Source organism: Homalodisca vitripennis, chromosome 2 (assembly GCF_021130785.1).
Source record: "Homalodisca vitripennis isolate AUS2020 chromosome 2, UT_GWSS_2.1, whole genome shotgun sequence".
NCBI classification, from domain to species: Eukaryota; Metazoa; Arthropoda; class Insecta; order Hemiptera; family Cicadellidae; genus Homalodisca; species Homalodisca vitripennis.
The window spans coordinates 673,097-696,226 of record NC_060208.1 but is presented as its reverse complement, the minus strand read 5'-3'; the positions used below and the strand labels follow the sequence as shown (position 1 = coordinate 696,226).

Sequence of the window (23,130 nt, the reverse complement as noted above, 5' to 3'; positions counted from 1 at the left end):
CCAATATACTCACTTCAATAAATTTGCAACATGAGTACAATAACTTCAATAAATAACTATAGTTTTTTATGCACTTCAAACATCTTCAATCTCTATTAATGTATTATTACAATTAGCACTTAGCACAATAATTACACGATGTTACAAAACACACACAAATTTGATAGCAGCAAAAACTGTCGGGACAACCTGGAAATTAAAATAGAAAAACATTATGGCTGTGTTGTAATATTATAATGTTTACATAGAACAATTGGTGAAACTTCACCTTTGCAATATGCATTACACTACTGATCAAGCACTTTACAATAACAATTGTCTAAATTTTAAATGTAAACTGATGTTTCTGCCTCTTTGATGAACTTCAGCTGAAAGTATTAACAGCTGTTAAGTAACAGTTCACTTTGTATTACGTGTCGTAGCGCAGTCTGGCGGATCCAATGTAAAACACTCCAACATCAACAACATTTATTATTAAAAAATTAATTAAATAAACTATTTATATTGGACCGAATTGTGAATCTAAACCATTCTCGGATCCACCTGAAGACACACAAAAAGTTTCATTAAAATCGGTCCACCCGTTTAGGAGGAGTTCAGCCCCATACACACGCACACAAGAAATATATATATATATATATATATATATATATATAATATATATATATATATAAAGATATATTTATTACAAATATATATATATATATATATATATATATACAAGGTGTTTGAAAAGTCTGGGTAGGGCTTAATATTTTACAAACCATAGCAGATAACATCTATAAAATTTGCACAGTGTCATATGGCATATGGCGTTTCACTCTACTAACCAATGGTTTCACTGATTAGCATTTATAAAAAATAACAAAAAAATTTAATACAAATTAAGTGGTAAGTTAACTATGTCACCACAATGAATAATGGTAGAACTTAATTAATTCATAAACATAAAGACGACGAATTCATTTGAGTTTTATTTTTTGTGTTATAAATTTATGACATAATTTGATAATTAAAAAAAGTCAGTGAAAACACATGGGTTAGTAGAGTGAAACGCCGCCTACCGCATCAGAATACGACGATCCAGTCAGAAATGGGAGCGCATAATGTACTTCACAATGTGTACCTAAAACAACCCGCCATTTCTGATTGGATAAACCTTTTGAGATGCGGTTTGCGGCATTCAACTCTACTAAGTGAGCTCTTTAAAATGAGGTATCACTCGACCATGCTTTAATTTAAGATTTCCATGTTATCCTCTGTGGGCCGTCCCCCCATGGTTGGAATGTCATGGTAATAGCAAGGAAAAATAGTTTACATAGCCATATGACATTGTGCAAAGTTTATAGATGTTATCTGCTATGGTTTGTAAAATATTCAGCCGTACCCAGACTTTTAAAACACCTTGTATATATATATATATATAAAATATGGTCTTCCGATCATATGTTAGTTTGCTTATTTAAACGCATATGTTACAGATAAGGCCAAATACAAAATAATTGAGTCGGAAAAAAGTAAGCGCTCTGTGGTGTAAAGTAAACACATCATATTAAAACTTACAACCGAGTCAATAGTGTTTATGTTAACAGTTACTTATCAGGACGGTTCGGGTGAGGTTATGCCGCATCTACCAGAGCCTAGGAGACGAAGAGAGGCAGGATGAGCACGCCAGGGCTGTCCACAGTCTTGAGGAGGAGTTGGAGCTTCAGTGTGGAGCTTGCAGCCTTCCTCTGGGTTTCGAAGCTGACAGCCTTGAGGCTCTTCCTTGTGCTCACATTCTACATGCCAGGTACCCGAAATAAGCGTTTTTACACTCTACGATTAGTTTTGCTCATCTTGGAATCAACGGCAGTGGTTATAACATGTTTTTCTTGATATTATAACACCTAGTATAAAGAGGCTAAGTAGGTTTATGAAGATTTGTTATTAAGTTATTGACATTTTCTTTACAACATATTTGTATAGTTAAATATAATTATACTTATCTTTCTGTTCATAAATTTGTATCCACATAATGCCCATATAATGTAAATGTATCCTTATGGTTACGAGTATTCCAACATACACGCCATATACGGTTTCAAATAATAAGAATGCAATTATATTTCGGTAAAAAAAAACACCCAATCATACCACTATTTAACACATATATTTGTAGTTGTATGGATTTGAATCAAACTCGATATTAAAACTTTTCGAATAGTAATAACAAAAAGTGCAAACATTAATTTACAGTATATTGTATAGGGAATTGGGCTAAAAGCACCACGAATCCATCAACAGTGTGAATATAAGTACTTATTCCATTGAATAAAGTTTTAATCGTAATTTGAGACTTATAAACTGGAACTAAACTCAACTGCCACATCGATCATATAGTATGTGCAAAGGTGGATTTGAAAAATAGTGTTACCCCTCTCATTCAAATAATGACCACCGTATCAGCTCCCTTGCCCAGCTACCAGGTTCAGGGCCCTTTAAGCCCAAGAACCTGAGTACATAGCATCTATGTCTTCTACACAACTGATTTACATGAATTATGAGTTCATTGATTTCAAGCAAAATATGCATGGCTGTTCTATTGAACAAAATTAGGGCTGCAGCCCATCAATTTCCTCGAATTTACAAATACAGGTTAGAAGGAAAAGGTAAATAAGTTTTATATGCTACTAAAGCTAACAACAGAGTTGGTGAGAGCTAGAAAGTAAAGTCTTATACCCAGACGCATACCATATCAATGAAAACACCATTGATATAGGCACATTTTTATCGGGTAGCCATAGCTATTGCAAAACTATCCTAGTCCCCTTAAGTAGCTTCACTTTGTTGATTGTTTTCCGAAGAATTTTTTTAATATTTAATATATTGATAAAAAGACCAAAATAGAAGCATTTATACGTCAGCTACAATATCTGTTATTAACCTGTTCGGTTTCAATGTGCAAAGCTACACCCTACAAAAATACAAATACATATAACGAAAACTAATCCCTACGAATAAACCAATAAAATCAAATCCTCTTGCTTGTCTCTCTGATCTGGTTAAATGCAAGTCCTTTCCATACTCCATTTATCTATTTTTAAACCTTCCATGAATTATTTTGGACACGCTCTAAAATGTCTTCATAACATTATATGCTTTATAAGATAACGCAACTCCAAAAGCATTTGTAGTAAGATGTTCTTATCACTTATAAGTTTGCTTAATGCCATATCAAAACCAATCATGTTGTAAATCGATTACGTTTACTTCCGAAGACACTAAGCCGACCTTTCGATGACGCATGACTACTATTTAAGACCTGTCTGCCGACGATACCAAAGTCGAATGGCTCAACAGAATGTTTTCATCGTATTCGGTTGATTTCCCTTCACAAAGTAAATTCACACACCACATACCGTACGTAAATAAACGGCGATATTTAGCGTCTCAAGGAATAAAAACCGTGTATTGTTCCAGATGTGCCCACGATATTTTAAGGCGAAGAGATAAGAAGAAGAAGAAAGTGTGTCCGGACTGCGAGCGTACCGTGAGTTCCAGACTGTACTTGCAGTGTGAGGATCCTCACCATTCGACTTTCAGTCTAGGCAACCTCTCGATGCAAGCGTCCTCGGCAGTCTAACAGCCGGCCTCGCTCCCGCGCTTCGGTCCTCGGCCGCGACCTCGGGTTCCAACCACCCTGTCGCTGGACCGAGCCACGCAGTGGAGCTCGCACTGAAGTGTGGTGCAATCTAATCTGAATCTGTGCTAATAGAATCCTAGTTTTCATAGTAAAAGCGAATGCTTTCTCTTGAATTTACCAAACATAAAATTGTGGTGCAATTATAAACAGAAATCTGTAAAATACAAACGGAATGTTTACGTCCGAATCGTTTAGCTTGAGCTATATTATCGAGCTCTTGGTACACTTGAATACTGATATTTTCACATACCAAGAAAGGGTTTGAAGTAACATTGAATGGATCCGAAAATGATATTACCAAATGATATTATTAAATGATATTATTATTATTTTATGATATTAGTAATGATATTACTTTCCTAAAGAGGAAAGTTATTTTATTTTGTTATCAATAGAAGATTAAATCAAATATTGTTTCTTTAATAATTATAATTTAATAGTAGGAATTTCTAAAGTACTTTTCCAGACATTTATTCATTAAATATATTTTTCACTTATGCCACAAAAAATACTTATATCCATCAAGTAATAATGTCTCTATTGGTTATTAAAAATGTATAACGTTAAGTTTTTATCAGTTAAATGTTTCACATTATTATATCGGTATACTTTATTACTCACAAAGGCACAAGCCAACATATTCTTTAGTAAAGTATTTATGAATGGTTTTAAACAAGGATAAATATTTATCCAGAAAAAACCTACAACCGTAAAATTTATATAAGTTATAAAGTTTATAATTTAAAAATTTAATATTAAAACGTAATAGATATTTATTAACAAAACTTTCATATATCTTTCATTGAGGATAAGAAATCTATAAAAACAAAATTGATTTGATCAGGATATAGAGGATTATGAGAATTATTAATAGTGGTACGTTAAAACGACGTCCTCATAAAGGGATAACTATACCGATATGAAATATTTCTATATATATTATTATTGGTATGCATATGAATAAAACACAGGAATTACACACTTTCATTGAAATGAATTTCGTAACGTAATATTTTATTACATACGTTTCCTCAATACCATTATGTAAACGTTCACGTATTAATACTCAGCCGTTTTTTCTTAGAATTGGCTACAAGTATAAATGTATATAGTTACTTATCAGGATTTATTTTTATATTAGAGTTAACTCTGAAATAGAAAAAATAATCCAAAATCCTATTGCACCAATTTTATGTATGTATTTAATAAATATTTTTACTTTTAATGGTTCAAAAATTAAAGAACTACATTATTTGTTAACAAGTAAATCAAAACCAAACACAACTAATTGATTACTATTGTTTTCATCTGGTTTCACTAACTTAAAGCTGTGTACATACAACCACGATTTTACCTGTAGTATGGAATTTGCTTGTATTGTATACGGCAGAAGTAGGGTAGCTGATAGACTGTATTACCACTGGCTGTAGAGTTTAACACTGCCATACTTGATGGGTGCTTGTGTGCAGGATGCTCAATATATGTACTTATCTGTACATAGGCTATACATATCGCTATACACCAATGTCAACTGCTTGTTTCTGGCCGCCACATATTAAACTGTTTCTATTTAATGTTATAACAATAAATATCGTTCAATTTACCAAGGACATTTTACTAAGTCAATGACACCTTCTTGATTACACTTTATAAATGAAAATAATTAATTGTACATAATTTCTTAACCTTGGGTTTCTAAAACAACAATGTTTCATTTTAAATATTCAAAACAACACTGTTCACTGTAATATAAGTTAATTAATTATTGCCGTGATAATTTAAGTGGAACGGTTCAATTTAATACGTTTTATGGAAAGTAAATGATAATGCAATTAATATTTAAATACTAAAGTGTTTACATATACCTTAAATAGTTTTTAGTGATTAATGACTTACGTAGAGTAAAAATGTTAGTGATAAACGTTTAAAAGTACCTTTTTAATGTAGATGTAAATATATAAATGGGTTTTGTGTGTCAATAAATTATTGTGTAAATATATTATATTGTATTTCGAAATTAAAACAGTTTATCCAAAAGAAGTTTAATAAATATTGCTACATGAAACTGAAATTCTTAAAATATGTTCGTAATTATTCTTAATTAAAACAGTTTAATTTTTTGCTCATGAACCACACTGTATTAGCGAATAACGTACAGTGTCGTAAAACATAATGTTAATTTCTATTGAACTACATAATTCGTAACGTACGCTTATCATGTATGAAAAGTTTAATGTGGTATTAAAAAGTGAAATATTTTAAATTATATTGTATCATACTGTTGTATTTTTATGATATAAATAAAAGTTAACTTTAGGCTAGGCATATTTAATTTGTTGAAATCATCTATAAACTGTTGTTTCGATTCAGGTTGGTCTATTAAAATGTTTATTCCGAAAATGATATTCTTGGACGAACGGTGTAATAGTTGCTCTAAATGAGAAACGCGTTTTAGTGCGGAATTTGTATCTCACTCATTTGTACTGCACATTTGTACAATATTAGGTATTTAATTTAAACACAACTTTGTTAATAGCAGCATTACATTCGTAACACTCGTTTTTCAAGATGTATATATATATATATATATATACATATATATATATATATATATATATATATATATATATATATATATATATATATATACATATCACTGGAACCGTTTTATACAATAATCCGTGCGCGTGAATAAAAACTTAATTCTAATATTGGTAGGAAACCTATATATTTAAATAACGTATAAAACACCCAATAAATGGAGATAGGTACACGTCATGTTGGGACACACTATATAATTTAACTTTTCAACTTCAATAGCGCATCATATTCATGATAAATTTACAGAAAACTCGCGCCTTAAGTATATATATATATATATATATATATATATATATATATATATATATATATATATATATATATATATTGTTTGGTATAAGATTGCAATTAATAACTCACATACATAATTGTGTATTCCTTGCATTAGAATGTGTGCCTCTTGTTTGCCGATTAATATATAAAAACTAATTTTAAATTTGTATACTTTCTGCAAAACTTTAACCATCATCATTTTTACCCTGAACGATTGACAAAAGACTATCTTTTTACCGTTCTTGGTTAAAGTGAAGTTCCTGTAATCAACGATCTATTATCAAAGACAATTTTAAATTAAGTACTTTAAGAGTGAAGCCCATTAGAAAAGCAGTCTAGAAACGTAGTACTTTTAGGTTTAACTACCTCAAACTACTAGAATAAATTAGTCCGTTGATGTTTTATGTAAATTTAAATGTATTACATAACCACAAGCGAGTCTGATTCAATATAAGGCCTTATAAACTATCAAGTGTAAACGGTTACATATATGGATCAAAGGGTTTTAGGGTTGGAACAACTCACAAGGAAAGCATTCAAGGATTTATGAAGAAATGCAGGAGGAACATACGAATTGGGAGGGCGCTGCTAAACATGGTAGTAAAACTTAAATAAACTCAAAACCCGTAACAGAGACATATGTACGTGTCCTTCTTACAACATGATTTTAGTGTCAACAACACACAGGTTATCTCAGATCCTACATATAATATTCTTCTCATACAAATATTTGGACCGTTATATTCAAAACTTTACTCCCTTCATAAAAAAAAAACAGATACTATATTGTTCAAACGTAAACATTTTCATTTTTGCTCTCTTAACCTAGTTTCCTTCTGCCATTTTAACCAATGAACGCAGTACTTATCACACTTGTTAGATTACAGTTTCCGGTGGATGGAACACCGGCCACTATCTCCATCCTTATCACGCTTTACAGCGCTTGTTATTTGTTGGCGATCTTCATAGATTGATAAGAACACTAAGCTGTTTGTATATTGTTGTACATTTTGTTACAATAAATAATATGTTTGCAAACGTTGTGATCTGATTTTTTAATTATTCACATCAAATACCCACTAATATTAAGATGTGTTAGTAGGAATATTCTTTTAATTAAAAAATGTAATGTTTAGATTATTCTAAACTTACAAAATATTCATTTATGAGAATTTTAAGTAGTCTTAACCTAAACAATTTAGAGCATATATTCAGACTGTGAGGAACATTTATTATGAGTTTCTGGTACAGTATGTAGTCTATTTTACTGATTAATATTCAAAAACATCCCTTTTCTAATCATAATGAGAAATCGCTTATTCAGTTAATAGTATCGCTTCAGTAAATCGCTTATAATGAACAGAATAGTATGGTTGAACAGTTCATGACATTACAATACGTAGACAATGGATATTGTTACTAACCATATACAGAATAGTTAGTAAATTTTAAACATACAACCATTTAGCGGCCAAATAATGTTAAAAGCAATAGAAAGTGTTTAAAAAGATTGCACTTTCCAATTGGCGTATAAGGGTTAAAGCAAGACAAAATAGGGAAAATCTTTTTAGCCTATGAAAACAACCACTGACTGATAGACTTCTTTTTCATCTTACATAATTAAAAAAAACCTTTCTATCGAGCCACCTTTATACACGTGTTGACAATTATTTAATAGAAACATTAAAATTAGGCTTCTAAATAATTATATAAGGCTTAAAATTATTGCAAAGCAGAATAAATATTTATTTTTAAATAGTCGATGTAAACATTATTTAAAGAGAAGGAAATTATGTTGGAAATACTAAAAATGTTTAAGCTGTGACACACAGAATAGTATGGTTGAACAGTTCATGACATTACAATACGTAGACATAGGCATTAAACGACGAGCATTTCTGACATCGCCGTTCTCGCCATGTTTGGTAATATCAGTCAAATGCTTGAATGAATAGTTAAATAGGATTTTCAGTTAAATACCTTCTGGGGCTATGAAAATAGTGCATACATTTCTTTGATATACGAGAAAATTCCACAATTATAGATGGGTTGAAGTTGGTATTGAAATTATATCACTCATTATTCAATTTGTTTGGGAACGCAAAGGATAAATTCACTAGAAAAAGAAGCTTTTAATATTATAATTGGCTGGTTACTCTGAACGATTCTGGACATTAAGACTAATTAGCATTAGTTTGTGGGGGTATGATATGACCCTGGAACAAAGTAATACATGTCGTAATTGGTTTTGTGAGTGAGGAGGTGGCAATGTGCAAATTCAGTAGGCAGCATATTTGACAGTTTACCCTCATTTTCCGTAATCTTAGCGTCTCTTTTCGAGGTATGTCCGCACACTTGAGAGATGGCGTGAAGCCATCATAAGGCAGACGATGGTATCGTTAATTAAAGCAAGAGCTGGTAGTTATTAAGGGTCTAATAGATATAATATAAGGGTCATTTATGCGACTTGATGTTTAGGGTTGCCATAGTGAAGAGATTTCTTGAGGTTTTCATAGAGAGATTAAACATGACTAATGGTTTCCCACAACTACAGGTACGTAGTTAATTTCATTGTATTGTTATATCAATTTCAGACATACTCCATTGCGTTCTTTATTACCTAGATTCACTGTTAGTAGGTTATACGAAGTAATATATTTGAAATAATGAACTTTTTCCAAAAATATAAAATTTTACTAACAATATTATTTTGGAATATAATCTAACTACAAAACAAGTTGCGTGGTTAGATAAACTACACAACAGACAAGGAAAGGTCTGATAACAGTTCGGTCATCTGATAAGGAATTTATAGGCAAATGGCTGCGGTAATATTGAGCGTTTCTCACAAAATTTAATTAAAATAAGATTTTAAAGACAATCCAGGATTACGTAAAGTATTCAATTTAAACTAATGTTACTCTTAAATTTACTTATTATTTAATTTTTAATTAACATAAAAATTGGTAACTCATTAGAGTTTCAACACTCATAAGTGTTTAATATAATATATTACATTAAAGACTTGAATTATCTATTTTACAACGAACATTTATGTAAATAGAATATATCTTGACATTTTATATAGTGCAATAGTATTAATATTTCACAAAATTTAATGTTGTGCTTAGTTTGCTATTTAAAAGTGAAGTACACTACATTGAAAAGAAAATAATTTTTTACGAAGGTGCCATTTTAATTTTGAAAAATAAGAAAAGAAACAATCCACTTGTGTGCAAGTTGTGCATAATATTTATTTGTACAATTTGCTTAAGTAGCCTATTAGTTATATTCTTGCAAAAAGATTTTAATTGTCTTTAATAAATTTTGAATCTTATTAAATAAATGTGAAGGTATGTAAGAAAAAGAACGCCTAAAAGCTAATTTATTAAACTTTGGGTTTTTGGATGTGGATATGAAATCTTTGTACACTTCTTGTGATGTACTGTTTTTGTTCAATATTATTTAAATTTCTACTTATTATAAAATAAAATCTTAATACTTGAAAATTAAACATGTATTGTCCGGGAAAAATATTTAATTAGTTTTAAAGAGGGTAAGACGAGTCTCGCTTTTTCATTAAAATTAATCGTATACATGTGTTCAGCGTTACTCTATTTCTACATCTATTTTTGTTTCCTCTGGATGCAATACAATACTGAAATCAAAAGTATATTAGTGCATAATACAAAACGTATGTAACAGCTTTCGGTCACAACAATTTCCCAAAAAATAAAAGTTCCTGACATTACTTCTAATTTGATTTTTGACGAAAGACATATGTTTTACTATTCGATTTTGTGGTAAAAATATATTCCCAAGTAATTAAAAAATTTACCTCTTCTAATTCTATACAGTTACATGTAATAAAGCTTGTACGAATTTCTTTGTGATACATCATAACCACATTAAAACTAAATCTCTTTAAACTAATATTGATATACGTAATCTGAATATTAACCATGATATTAAAAGTCCCAGATCATTATTTATGTTTTCCATAAGTTACTCTTATACTTATTCGAGTACAGATAAGCAAAACCATCAGCAAAGGCACTAATTGCGATAAAAAAATATGTTAAAAAATCAATAATAAAAGCAATAAACAAGTTAGCTGAGATGATTGAGCCTTGCGGATCTCCAACCTTTACTGTAAGGGGTGCACTCAAGTGATTGTCCACTCTTCCTTGCTGGACTCGGCCGATTTAAAAGCTTTTAAACCACTGGAGAGCTTCGCCTCTGATTCAAGCTGCTTCCATTTTTTAAAGTAATATTATATGGTTGACTAGGTGGAATGTCTTTGTAAAATCCACAAAATCTCACGAAGCTTGTTTTATTTCTATTCATCGTTACTATAAATCGTGTCAGCGAATTGCACATTAGTACCTTTTTTCCATATTTTTGTTGAAAAACAATCTGATTTTTTGGTAGGAAGTTTGTTAAAAAATTATTAATCATAACTTCATTCATACATTTTCAATTTTTTTTTAAAAAGGTGAAATTAAGCTAATTGGACAAAATTTGCTCTATATTAAAATTTCCTTTTTAAATCGATAGAACTATACTTTTTAAGATTGTCTGGAAAAATACCTGTCTAAAACACAAATTAATGATATGTGAAAGAACCGGTGAAACCTTTACAGCAAACTTCTTTACATCCTGTGGATTTCTTGTTTTTTAGTTTAATTCTAATATTTTCTAATTCTGTTTTTCAAATAGACATGTGAAAAATAATTGTATTCCGTTGGCAAGGCTTACATTCATTGCAAGAGCGTTGCAATATTGATATCAGGAACACTAGAAACATTAACCAGATAAGAATCGATTTCTTGTGCATAAGCTTCGGGTCTTTAATGACTGAACCCAGTACTACCTTATCAAACATTTTCTTACCTCCAACACCTCTTAACCAACGCACATTTTACAACCTTCCAATGCTGACTTTTATCAACCACAACTGCTTAATAAGTAACCTTAAATTTAAAGTAAATTAATTAAACTTTAATAATTGTTTGAGAGAGTTTTATCTGAATCCTAATCATGGTGGACGACTTCACAAGATGCAATTGGGTCGTGCCTCTCAGAAAAGTAAATTCAGATAAAACTCTCTCAACCAATTATTAAAGTTTAATTAATTTCCAATTAATAGTTCACAATAAAACAGTACAAATTTAATATTAATAAATTACTAAATTTCCAAATTTCAATTAAAGTTTTTAACAACGTTCAATTTTAATTCACTTTTCTTGCAAGTTTGAACCAAATGTAACTTGTATGATTTTATTGTGCTCTATTGTTCATCAAGAATCAGTTATGCAGGTTGCTCTTTAGTTTCTATAAATTTAATTTTTTCCTATAAAAAAAGCAACAAAATTAATTTAATATCAGATCTGGAAGACTATTTCAATATAACGTACCATAAATTTGGTGCTTACCTCAAAATCCCTCGCGTAAAAAATTTAGAAACACGGTGCTCTATAATCAACATAATTCTCGATAATAACCAAAAGAAGGGCGAAAATTATGAGCTGGCGGTTTTATAGTTCCCCTTCCTTCCCTTCTGATGGACAGCCGCGGCGTTCTCTCATTGGCCCAGCCGTATCCAACTCAAGAACAATAGCCTTCTCAGATCTAACGTAACTGCAGTACAAGACAAGTTCTGATCAATTGAAGGCAATGAACCACCTTCCTAATAATTTAAGATTACCACCACTCTTCCAAAATTTTCATTTAATTTAAGTTTTAATTTAAAAAAATCAACCAATGTAGGTAGCTTTAAAAACGTTACACAAACTAAATCTATAGATACATTTTTTCAAAAGATGCTGCTTTAAATGAGAAATTTGTACGTACAATAGCTGTAAAATGTTATTAAAGAGAAATTTGGGAATGGGATTAGAAGGAACATTTGAAATTTTAACTTAATAAATGGAGAAAGAATCTGCGAACGTAAGTTTCATCGATAATCAAAAAGGCAAGATAAAATCTGCTTTAAAGAAGAAAATTCCTGTTAGTATTGAACTTAATATAAATCTATATATTAAACAAAACATTTTAATTTTAACAAGAAACTTTGCACAACTTTACTGGATAAAAATGATTATGTTGATCATTCAAGAAATTTAAAATACTATCTGCAACAAGGAATGTTTTTGAAACGTGAATAGAGTGATCGCATTTGAACAGAAGCCTTTTATGAAAGAATATATTGATTTTAACTCAAATATGCGAACCAAAGCTACGAGTAATTTCGAAAAGGACTTTTACAAGCTAATGAATAATTCAATCAAATCAATAAATATTTTCTTTCTTTCTTTCTATTTTCTTTCTAAATCGATGGAAAATATTTAAAATATATGGGATATCAATGACACATATCTAACTTCAAATGTATCAATATTTTTGATGAAAATTGCATTGCGAGCCATATGTACAAGCAAAAAATTTAATTTAACAAACCAATCTCATAGGTTTTTCAGACTAGCTTAAAGAAATGTTTGTTCGAAGATAAATAAGAATTTAGGGAAATCAATGTAATACAAAGCGCAAACATGAATTGTGTACAGTTGCTATAAACAAGTTAGCACAGAGCTCAAAAGATTGTTTTAGAAAACAGTATGAAGAGAAGAAAAGCATAGTTATAAAATGAAGCAAAATCTGATATATTAGATGAATTAAACAAAATTGGAGACTTGGAAAATGTATCGTTACAAATTAAATATGTTAAAATACACTGTCACAAATGTAATAAAAAACTAATAATATAGTTTCAAAGATTGTTTAATCTCAAATCGGAGTGTATAGACTTGCTGCAAAATGTTCTAAATGTAATACAAATAAGATTAAATTTATCAAGAATCCCTATAAAAAAAACTTTAGTTTTCAAAAAAAGAGTTAAAGAAAAATAATAAATAGAGATTTTAGCTAAAGAAATTCATACACCTACTGGTGTATGAATTCTTCCTTACTAGGAAGAAATTTAAAAAGAAAAACATTGTAAATTTAGGAATTGATAATTTATGGGCTAAAGATTTCGTTATAATGTCTAATTATTCTGATCAAAATGAAGGATTTAAGTATACGTTAAATGTTATTGATACTTTTTCAAAATATTCTTGGTTAAGAACGAATAAATGGAAAAAAGGCAAGGGTGTTTCAAAACCTTTGGAAGATATAGTAAAATATACGATAAAAGCCAAGTACAAACCTCTAAACCAGCACCGGTACCAACCTAGTACTTTACCAAACCCAAAAAGAATAAATTTTCCATTACAAGCAGAATATGTAATGTTATGTTTTATTACAGAAAGGACCTCCGTAGCTGTGCAGCCATTAAATTTAATTAACACCTTAACCAACCTAGCACCGGTACCAACCTAGTACTTTACCAAACCCAAAAAGAATAAATTTTCCATTACAAGCAGAATATGTAATGTTATGTTTTATTACAGAAAGGACCCCCGTAGCTGTGCAGCCATTAAATTTAATTAACACCTTAACCAACCTAGCACCGGTACCAACCTAGTACTTTACCAAACCCAAAAAGAATAAATTTTCCATTACAAGCAGAATATGTAATGTTATGTTTTATTACAGAAAGGACCTCCGTAGCTGTGCAGCCATTAAATTTAATTAACACCTTAACCAACCTAGCACCGGTACCAACCTAGTACTTTACCAAACCCAAAAAGAATAAATTTTCCATTACAAGCAGAATATGTAATGTTATGTTTTATTACAGAAAGGACCCCCGTAGCTGTGCAGCCATTAAATTTAATTAACACCTTAACCAACCTAGCACCGGTACCAACCTAGTACTTTACCAAACCCAAAAAGAATAAATTTTCCATTACAAGCAGAATATGTAATGTTATGTTTTATTACAGAAAGGACCTCCGTAGCTGTGCAGCCATTAAATTTAATTAACACCTTAACCAACCTAGCACCGGTACCAACCTAGTACTTTACCAAACCCAAAAAGAATAAATTTTCCATTACAAGCAGAATATGTAATGTTATGTTTTATTACAGAAAGGACCCCCGTAGCTGTGCAGCCATTAAATTTAATTAACACCTTAACCAACCTAGCACCGGTACCAACCTAGTACTTTACCAAACCCAAAAAGAATAAATTTTCCATTACAAGCAGAATATGTAATGTTATGTTTTATTACAGAAAGGACCCCCGTAGCTGTGCAGCCATTAAATTTAATTAACACCTTAACCAACCTAGTACCGGTACCAACCTAGTACTTTACCAAACCCAAAAAGAATAAATTTTCCATTACAAGCAGAATATGTAATGTTATGTTTTATTACAGAAAGGACCCCCGTAGCTGTGCAGCCATTAAATTTAATTAACACCTTAACCAACCTAGTACCGGTACCAACCTAGTACTTTACCAAACCCAAAAAGAATAAATTTTCCATTACAAGCAGAATATGTAATGTTATGTTTTATTACAGAAAGGACCCCCGTAGCTGTGCAGCCATTAAATTTAATTAACACCTTAACTATGCAAGAGTTTTGTACCGGATTTAGAAGAGCCTGTCGCTGTCAGTGTGTTAAAAACATAATTTATCCAGCCCGACTTCACAGAAACCAAAATGGACTTTAAATAAAAATGCCATTACAAACAGGATATATTAAGTTGTGTTTTGTTACAGAAAGGACCCCCGTAACTGAGAACAGTTGATTAGACATTATAGTATGATATTTATACAGGTCCTTCAATTTGCTGTTTTAGTTATAAAAAATTTATGTTAAGTTTTTTTAAAAATTTAAGTGCTTTATTTCCACAGCTTAAAATAACTTCTGCTTTGGAAACATGTACATTTATTTAACTGAGAGATTTTTTTAATTTGAAATACATTTTATTTAATTTAAATATTGTCAAAATCTATTATTTTCCCTTGTGTCTGTTCTTCTCATGTAAATAATTGTAACTTGAACTGAAGCCGCAGCGAAGCTAGACACTCGACACTCTGTCTGGCATTCTTCTACCTCGTCTCAGATATTAATACGATTTCATTTTAAAGGTGGATAGTAACCTGTTAAAGTTTTTGAAGTGAAAACTTCTTTAGGCACGTTGAGCGTTTTGGTAGAGGGTAAAATCCTCGGTTCGCGTCACCGACATGCTAATGATACTAACCTGCATGAAAAAGTCAGTCTCGCTGTGTTTTTTAACCGTAGACTTGACCGCGGACTACTAACCTGCATGAAAAAGTCAGTCTCGCTGTGTTAAAACTGTCCCGGCGGAGTATGAAAACAGACTGCGAAAATCAGTGACCTTTACGGCTTCCTCTCGCGATTTAAAAGTGAAGCCAATGTCGTACAATTCTGTAAGATGCGTCAAATTAAAGCTCTTAATATTGGCAATCTATTAATTACATTTTTAAATATTAAAAAAATTTTGAAATAATTTTGATTATTGTTTACATTTTACATAGCGTTTACAATGACAAGAAAAAAGTAGTAAGCGAGGATTTTTTTTATTTTTTGGTCAGACAAAATTTGTCAGCGAGAAAGTTGTGTGAAAATAGATGAATATTTTTTTTGTAATTTATTATTTTTTATTGGAAGTTTAGTTTAGCCTGTAGTAGCGTATGAAGTGATGAGTGAACGTTTCTGCCGGAACTGTAGTTGGCGCATTGGCTCACTGATACCGTATTAACTCAATAAATTAGTTTATTGTGCAATAAAAATACCTTTACGAAAGAACCAAGTTAATTTAACTAATTTATTAGTTTTAAAAATATTGTGGGTTTAATTGTTATTGCAATTATATACTTTATCCGTAGCAATAACTGTATAATTTACAACGGTGTTCAACTCACTGTTGTTCACTCGGTGTTTACTCACTTATAAATGAATAATGAAAACAACGAATATATTTTTAAACATTTTTAATATTTGTATGAATATTTGTATTAAAAATTTAGCATTATTCATTTTAATTATGTTTTTAATATTTAACCTCTTCATCATGAAATGAGTATTATTACGGTATAAGATTTATCTTACTAGCGTGGTAAAATAGATTTCTAGTTATTTGATAATATTTTTTCGTGGATTTTAAAATTGGAAAATTAAAAACGCGTCACATTTACAATTACAGATGTACTGCTACTATAACGTATTGTTAATTACTCTCAACTTAATAGTTCCGTTTTCACTTCTATCGGCAGTCCCACGACTGCTACTGTTTTTTTTTTTAATTCTGGAAGTAAAAAACAGTACTTTTTAACAGGATTTCAGTTTATGGATATGGAAATATATTGATGGTTTTAACGATTTAACATCTGTTCAATGTATCTAATTTTGCTCTGGTTATAATTGTTTTAATGTGCCACACTCAGTCTTCTATGGATTAATATATCAATATGTTTAATATCAAAGCACAAAACTTTAAGATTATTCCCCTGAAGTTAAAATGTTTTAATTTGTGAGAAATTATACTCATTTAAATAAGAACGGCAAGTTCGTAGAGAAGCGAGGAGTAACCGCTCAGGTTATGGAAACAAATTTGTATAGAATGAATATGAATAATAATAATAACTTTAGCAAATGGCCAGATTCTTAATGAAAAACTTGCCATTTTTACTTAAGAAAATTACAATTAAAATATGACGCTAAAATTAAAAATCGTATTTCTGAAGAGATATCAAATAAGAAAATTGCATAGAACCACTTTATGTGCATGTGCTGATAGGGTTGATTAAATATTTTAATCTACAGGGTGGGCCATAAGACAGTTGTCAAAAATGCTTGTGGTGCAATAATATACCAAACAAGCGAAAATAAAAATACATTTATTTTACTATGTAGTACAAATACAATTTATTAATACAGGAAAACATGTAGTATTCAATGAACCTACAAAAGATGCTCAAATTGGTCTCCATGCTGTTTTAAGCAAAGATTGCATCTTTTTAACACAGATTTACAAATTTTGTCGCAAATGTTCCTGGACTGTAAGTTTTCAAATTCTGATTGGATTCGTTCCTTCAAATGCTCAACAATACGAATCTTGACTGTATAAACCTCATTTTTTAGTATACCCCAGACTGAAAAATCCATCGGTATTATATCTGGGGACCATGGAGGCCATTCAATAGTACCCCGTCTGCCAATCCATTCATTAAAGTTATTATTTAGAAAGTCTCTCACAAGAAGTCCATAACGGGGGGGGTGCTCCATCTTGTTGCCATATCAACTTTTCCTTAACCGGCCGCAGATGTTCATAAAGTGGACTATTTTCCAGTTCTAACAACACCTCTTGAAGCATATCTAGGTAATTAAGAGAATTATTGACAGTACCGTCAAAAAATGAGGCCCGATTAGCCCACCGCTAAAAATACCAGCCCATACACTCACGCCAGGAGCGTTTAACTCTGTCTCCATCGTCAAATGGGGATTCGTAAAATCCCAGTAGACACAGTTGTGTCTGTTCACTCTGACATTCACCTTAAAAGTTGCTTCGTCGCTCCAAAGAATGCTTTTGTAAAAATTGGGATCGGCTTCTTGTCGGATTGTGTACAGCTCGCAGAATTCCACACGCCTGTCCGGATCATCTTCATTTAGGCCTTGGAGTAAAGTAGGCCTATATGGTCTCAAATGCAGCTGTTTCTGTATCCTTCGTAGGCTTGTTCTTGCTATTCTATACTCATTTGATGCTTTTCTTTGCGATTTCGTCGGTGATTGCACAAAACATTGCGCGACAACATTCAGATTCTCTTCTGTAGTAACAGACCTTGGCCTACCTGAACGAGGAAGCTCCGCTACCGACCCAGTCTCTTCAAATCTTAAATTTAATTTGCGAATACCTTGTCGAGATGGAGGCTGGATATTTGGAAAACGTTCCACAAACATCACTATAATTATGATCATGTTTCCAGCATGTTTGCAAAACAAACACACGCTGTTCTGTTGTTAATTTCCTATTCATACTTTCTCAGATATCGACAATAAACAAACATAACCTCAAACTGCTAGTGTTTGACTTAGTCAAGTTCACAACTACTACGCTAGGAAAAACAAAGTCTAAGGATTGCTAGTGACAACTGACTTATGGCCCACCCTGTATTGATTTTACATTCTATGGCTAAATGATATCATTGCTTTTTGAATGCATATAAATACTTCACAAAATTATCACATGTTCAGACACATACATAAATACATGTATCCCTATATACGATGAGTATGAACATTCAGTAAAGTTTTAAAGCGACATGACAAATAACCCCATCCACGTAATGAGAAGTAGGGGTTCCTCCAACCCCCGCCCATTAACTAGACAAAACACCTCCCCCTGTGCTCCACACTCAATGTAAACCGCTTCCCTTCCCTCCAGCATTCATTCGTGGCGTTCATCACGTTGGTAGGTCAAAATTAAGCTCAAGTCTTGTGGATAAATTCAAGTCGGTTTTGCTTTAAAGTCAAGATGTATTAGAAATTTATGTTTGAGTTTTATTTTTCAAACAAAACCATTTATAGTATTTATATTATTATCTTGTTCTTTTGATAATTTTTTATAAAATTTGCCAGTAGGAAAACTTTTTTAATAGGTAAATTTACAAGTAAGTGTGTGTAATGGCGAAATTAATTAAACTTAATTTAAAGGCCATTTTCAGTATTTTTAGTAAGATATGCAACGTTTACCTTGAAAAGAAAGAAAATTAAAAGTAGAAACTAGCTTTAACCATATGTTACTTTTAAAAAGAAATTTACAGTCACGATTCATCATTGGATAAATCTAATCAAAGAATTTTATCTACTACATGTCCACTAGCCATTTACCTAAATACACGGCAGTGGTTACATCTTCATTATATAGGAGACTCTTAACAACAGTAAATATCTAAACAATTAATGCACTAATCCTTTTTGGTAACCAGGTACTTGGTTACTAATGATAGTCTTTCTATATAGATGGAAATCCTCACGAGGTATTGTGAAATTCTAAATGTAATATAAAAACACAATTTAGTACACACAGTTTAGAGATTCGAACTGTTGGTGTAAAGTTTGTTTTCGAAAATCTAAGAATAATGAAGGAAGCAGCAAATTTTGCACATTAAAATAACTATTTTTCCTTCATTGCAGTCTTGAATATGAATATTTTGTGTCCACCATTTCCCGTCATGCGTAAAACCTTTGCAGACTTATTTAGATAGGCTGCTGTTAATTTAGGCCGTAAAGGTAAGTTTTGCATCTTTTACTTGAGAAATACTATCTTAGATCATTGCAATAAACCATAATTCCGAATTACTTCTTTTGTTTTTCTAATGAGAATGCACACTTACTTGAAGTACGAGATGGACCAAGAATACATGAGGCCAGTTTATGTAATGCTCAATGTAGAAATCTACATCTGAAAATTCCATGCAGTATTGCATTACAAGACATATCATGAAGCTCTGAGCGTTTGCTCGTATTTTATAATAATATAAATAAATATCCGTTAGTACACATAATAGAAGTATATTTCTTCAGCTCCGGAAATCTACATCTGAAAATTCCATGCAGTATTGCATTACAAGACATATCATGAAGCTCTGAGCGTTTGCTCGTATTTAATAATAATATAAATAAATATCCGTTAGTACACATAATAGAAGTATATTTCTTCAGCTCCGGATTACGTATGCTCCCCAAGTATGAACATTAAAATAAAGAATTTAGATAGCTGGGATTATCAAACGTAACAAATAAAATATAATTTTAGGGAGTGAGAGAGAGAGAGATGTTGGAGAGAGAGAGAGCGATGTTGGAGAGAGAGAGAGAGAGAGAGAGAGAGAGAGAGAGAGAGAGAGAGAGTGAGAGAGAGAGAGAGAGAGAAAGAGATTATTTTATCTACCCTGGCTTAGACCAAAGGTCCACTCTTTCCCCAGGACAGACACCAAATATTTTAAAATTTTATAATTTATTACAGTCGTTGGGGCAAAAACATGCATTACTTATACAAAAGCAATTTTACATTATAACTAACTTTTCTGTCTATGCCATTACATTACAGGCTTGTTACATATTAATTCCTGTAGTAAACAATGATATCATAATATATATGTATATAGGGATAAAATGTATTACATACTATATACAGGGTGGCGCAAAAGTCATTGGACAGTTGGTTAAAACAAGACTAGATTTATTTGAATTTATATTTTATTACAAACAATACTTACAACTATTTTTTATATTCAAATTGTTTTCCGTCTTCATTAATACATCTTTGAAGTCTTTTTGGAATACTGTTACATACTCTACGGCATAGTGTGGGATCATTGTCCACAAATCATAAAATGCGTCATGTATGTAGTCTTTCAGTTCGTCAATAGTATGAGGCTTTCGAGAATAAACAGAGTCCTTGACTACTCCCCATAGGAAAAAATCTATTAGTGTGATATCTGGTGAACGTGGGGGCATGTGATAATATCAAATCTGCCCCTCGACCAATAACTTTTCTTTGGAAACGTTCGTTTAACAAAAATTCTATTAGAAAAATAATAATTCGGGGACTACAGTTTTACATATGTGTCACAGATGAACTCACTAGTTCGATTGTTGTGTGTTTCATTGCATTGTATTTCCAACTTAAAAAGGTATAATTACCAAAATTTAGTAATACCAATATCACGGACGAAAACGATTGTACTACGTCTTGCTGTTATATTTTCCTCTTTTAACCAACTGTCCAGTGACATTTGCGCCACCCTGTATATTCCTCTCAAACTAACCTACACAACGCAAATATTTTACTAAATCACATGCATTTAAACATGCATAATAAAGAGTTTAGTAAATATTCATTATCATTATAAATCATACAAAACGGAAAAAGCAACATAGAACTAAATTATTTACATGTTATCTAAGATAAATTTAATTATCACATATATTATATTTACAGAATGATGTAGTAGTTACTAATATCTAGCCAACAAATGACTCTTTATTCTTTTTTTAAACAAAGCTACAATAGGAGCATATTTTATATTGTCTTCCAAGTTGTTTAATAATCTTATACTCGTTACATGATAAGATTTTGTTATAGTTCTATGAATTGGGAATTGTAAAATCATGTTACCAAATCTTGTTTCCCTACCATGCACAAGGTTCATCATTATATATTGATGGAATAAATAGTCTGGTTTCTCTAACATCAACATTTTATACATCTATAACTGTACTCAATTCTTTCATTTTTCTTTATCCAACATAGCTCATTAAAATAAACAGTAATATGCGCATCTATTTGTAAATTGAAAATGTAACGAATACATGCATTTCGTGCCCTTTGTAGCCTCTGCAGTTGTTTATTTTTCATATCACAAAATACAGCATTGGAATAGTCAAAATATGGAAAAGTAAGTGCAGATACAAGCAATTTTTTATATGTATAGTAGGATTGAACAGAGCCTCTTAAGCCTATACAAACTCTCTTATTAATATAATTAACTTGCTCCGGCCATGACAGCGTATTACATACTCCTAGGTAATACAACATCATGCTTATAACTAAGTGCAAACCCATTTATTGTTACATGCAAAATCTCATTTAAGTTAACATTAGATAAAAGACGAGGTCTTCCTAATATTATCGGTTTGCATTTAGCTGCATTCAGTCTTAGCCCATGGTCAGTGCACCACTTATATATAACATTGTAAGATCAGCATTTAGGCGGTCAACAGCAATATTTATTTCATCCAACTGACAGTGTGTGTACACTTGCGTGTCGTCAGCATATAAAAAATACTGTTTGTCGTTGTCGTACAAAAAGGAATTGGTTAATATATTCTATTTATGTTAAAACTAAATAAAATTGCGGTTATTGTTGACCCCTGAGGCACCCCTACAGGGTTAAACCTCCATTCAGACAGTAAATTACTTTGAGTTTTAACTCTTTGAACTCTATCTACTAAATAAGGGCAAAACCATTTAAGACTGTGTTATAAAAACTATAAGATTCGAGTACAGACAATAATAGCCTATGGTTGACTATGAATTTACATTTATTTGCAAACAATAAGGCTGGAAATTTTATCGGTCAAAAGTAGTTGGTAAACTTTAAAGTATGTTGTGGTATTACAAATTGATACACAACAGTTTTCTTAATCTCTTCTTCAGGACTTAGTAATTGTAATGAGCTCTCTATGGCAGACAAAACATTTATTGGCATTACTGCAATGGCTCTTAGACAGAAGGATTCAGGCAGTTTCAATAGTGTCCAAGTAGTAAGCCCTTAACATGGCCCTTAACACAGCCCTGCTCTCGCTTAACGACCTCCCTCACACTTCATCGCTTTTCCACCCTTTGAGTGTTCGAACACCGGTAGCTGTGTCCTAACACTCAGTGCCTGAATAGCCCTTAAATCTTGTTACCATGTCCACAGATGTCGGTTTGGTGAACTTCTTTAGTAAGTTTATATTGAACATTCAGTTATAATATTACTATAAAACAAGTTAAATCTAATAGTGTTATAAAAAAACCTGCATACTTCTTTTGTAGGTTTCTTATATCTAATCCCATAAATAGCTAATTGAAATCATAATTGGAACTAAACAT

General features: G+C 31.4%; 1 protein-coding gene across 1 annotated transcript in view; it reads left to right on the top strand.

Annotated features, from left to right (window-relative positions):
- Positions 1 to 6,588, top strand: part of LOC124353464 (43 kDa receptor-associated protein of the synapse homolog) — a 154,811-nt gene extending 148,223 nt beyond the window's left edge. Inside the window, exons 8-9 of the mRNA XM_046803306.1 lie at positions 1,593 to 1,792; positions 3,463 to 6,588. Of these exons, the coding sequence (XP_046659262.1) occupies positions 1,593 to 1,792; positions 3,463 to 3,625 (363 nt within the window). The 3' untranslated portion in view covers positions 3,626 to 6,588. The remainder of the gene's footprint in view (positions 1 to 1,592; positions 1,793 to 3,462) is intronic.
- Positions 6,589 to 23,130: the final 16,542 nt, after the last annotated feature.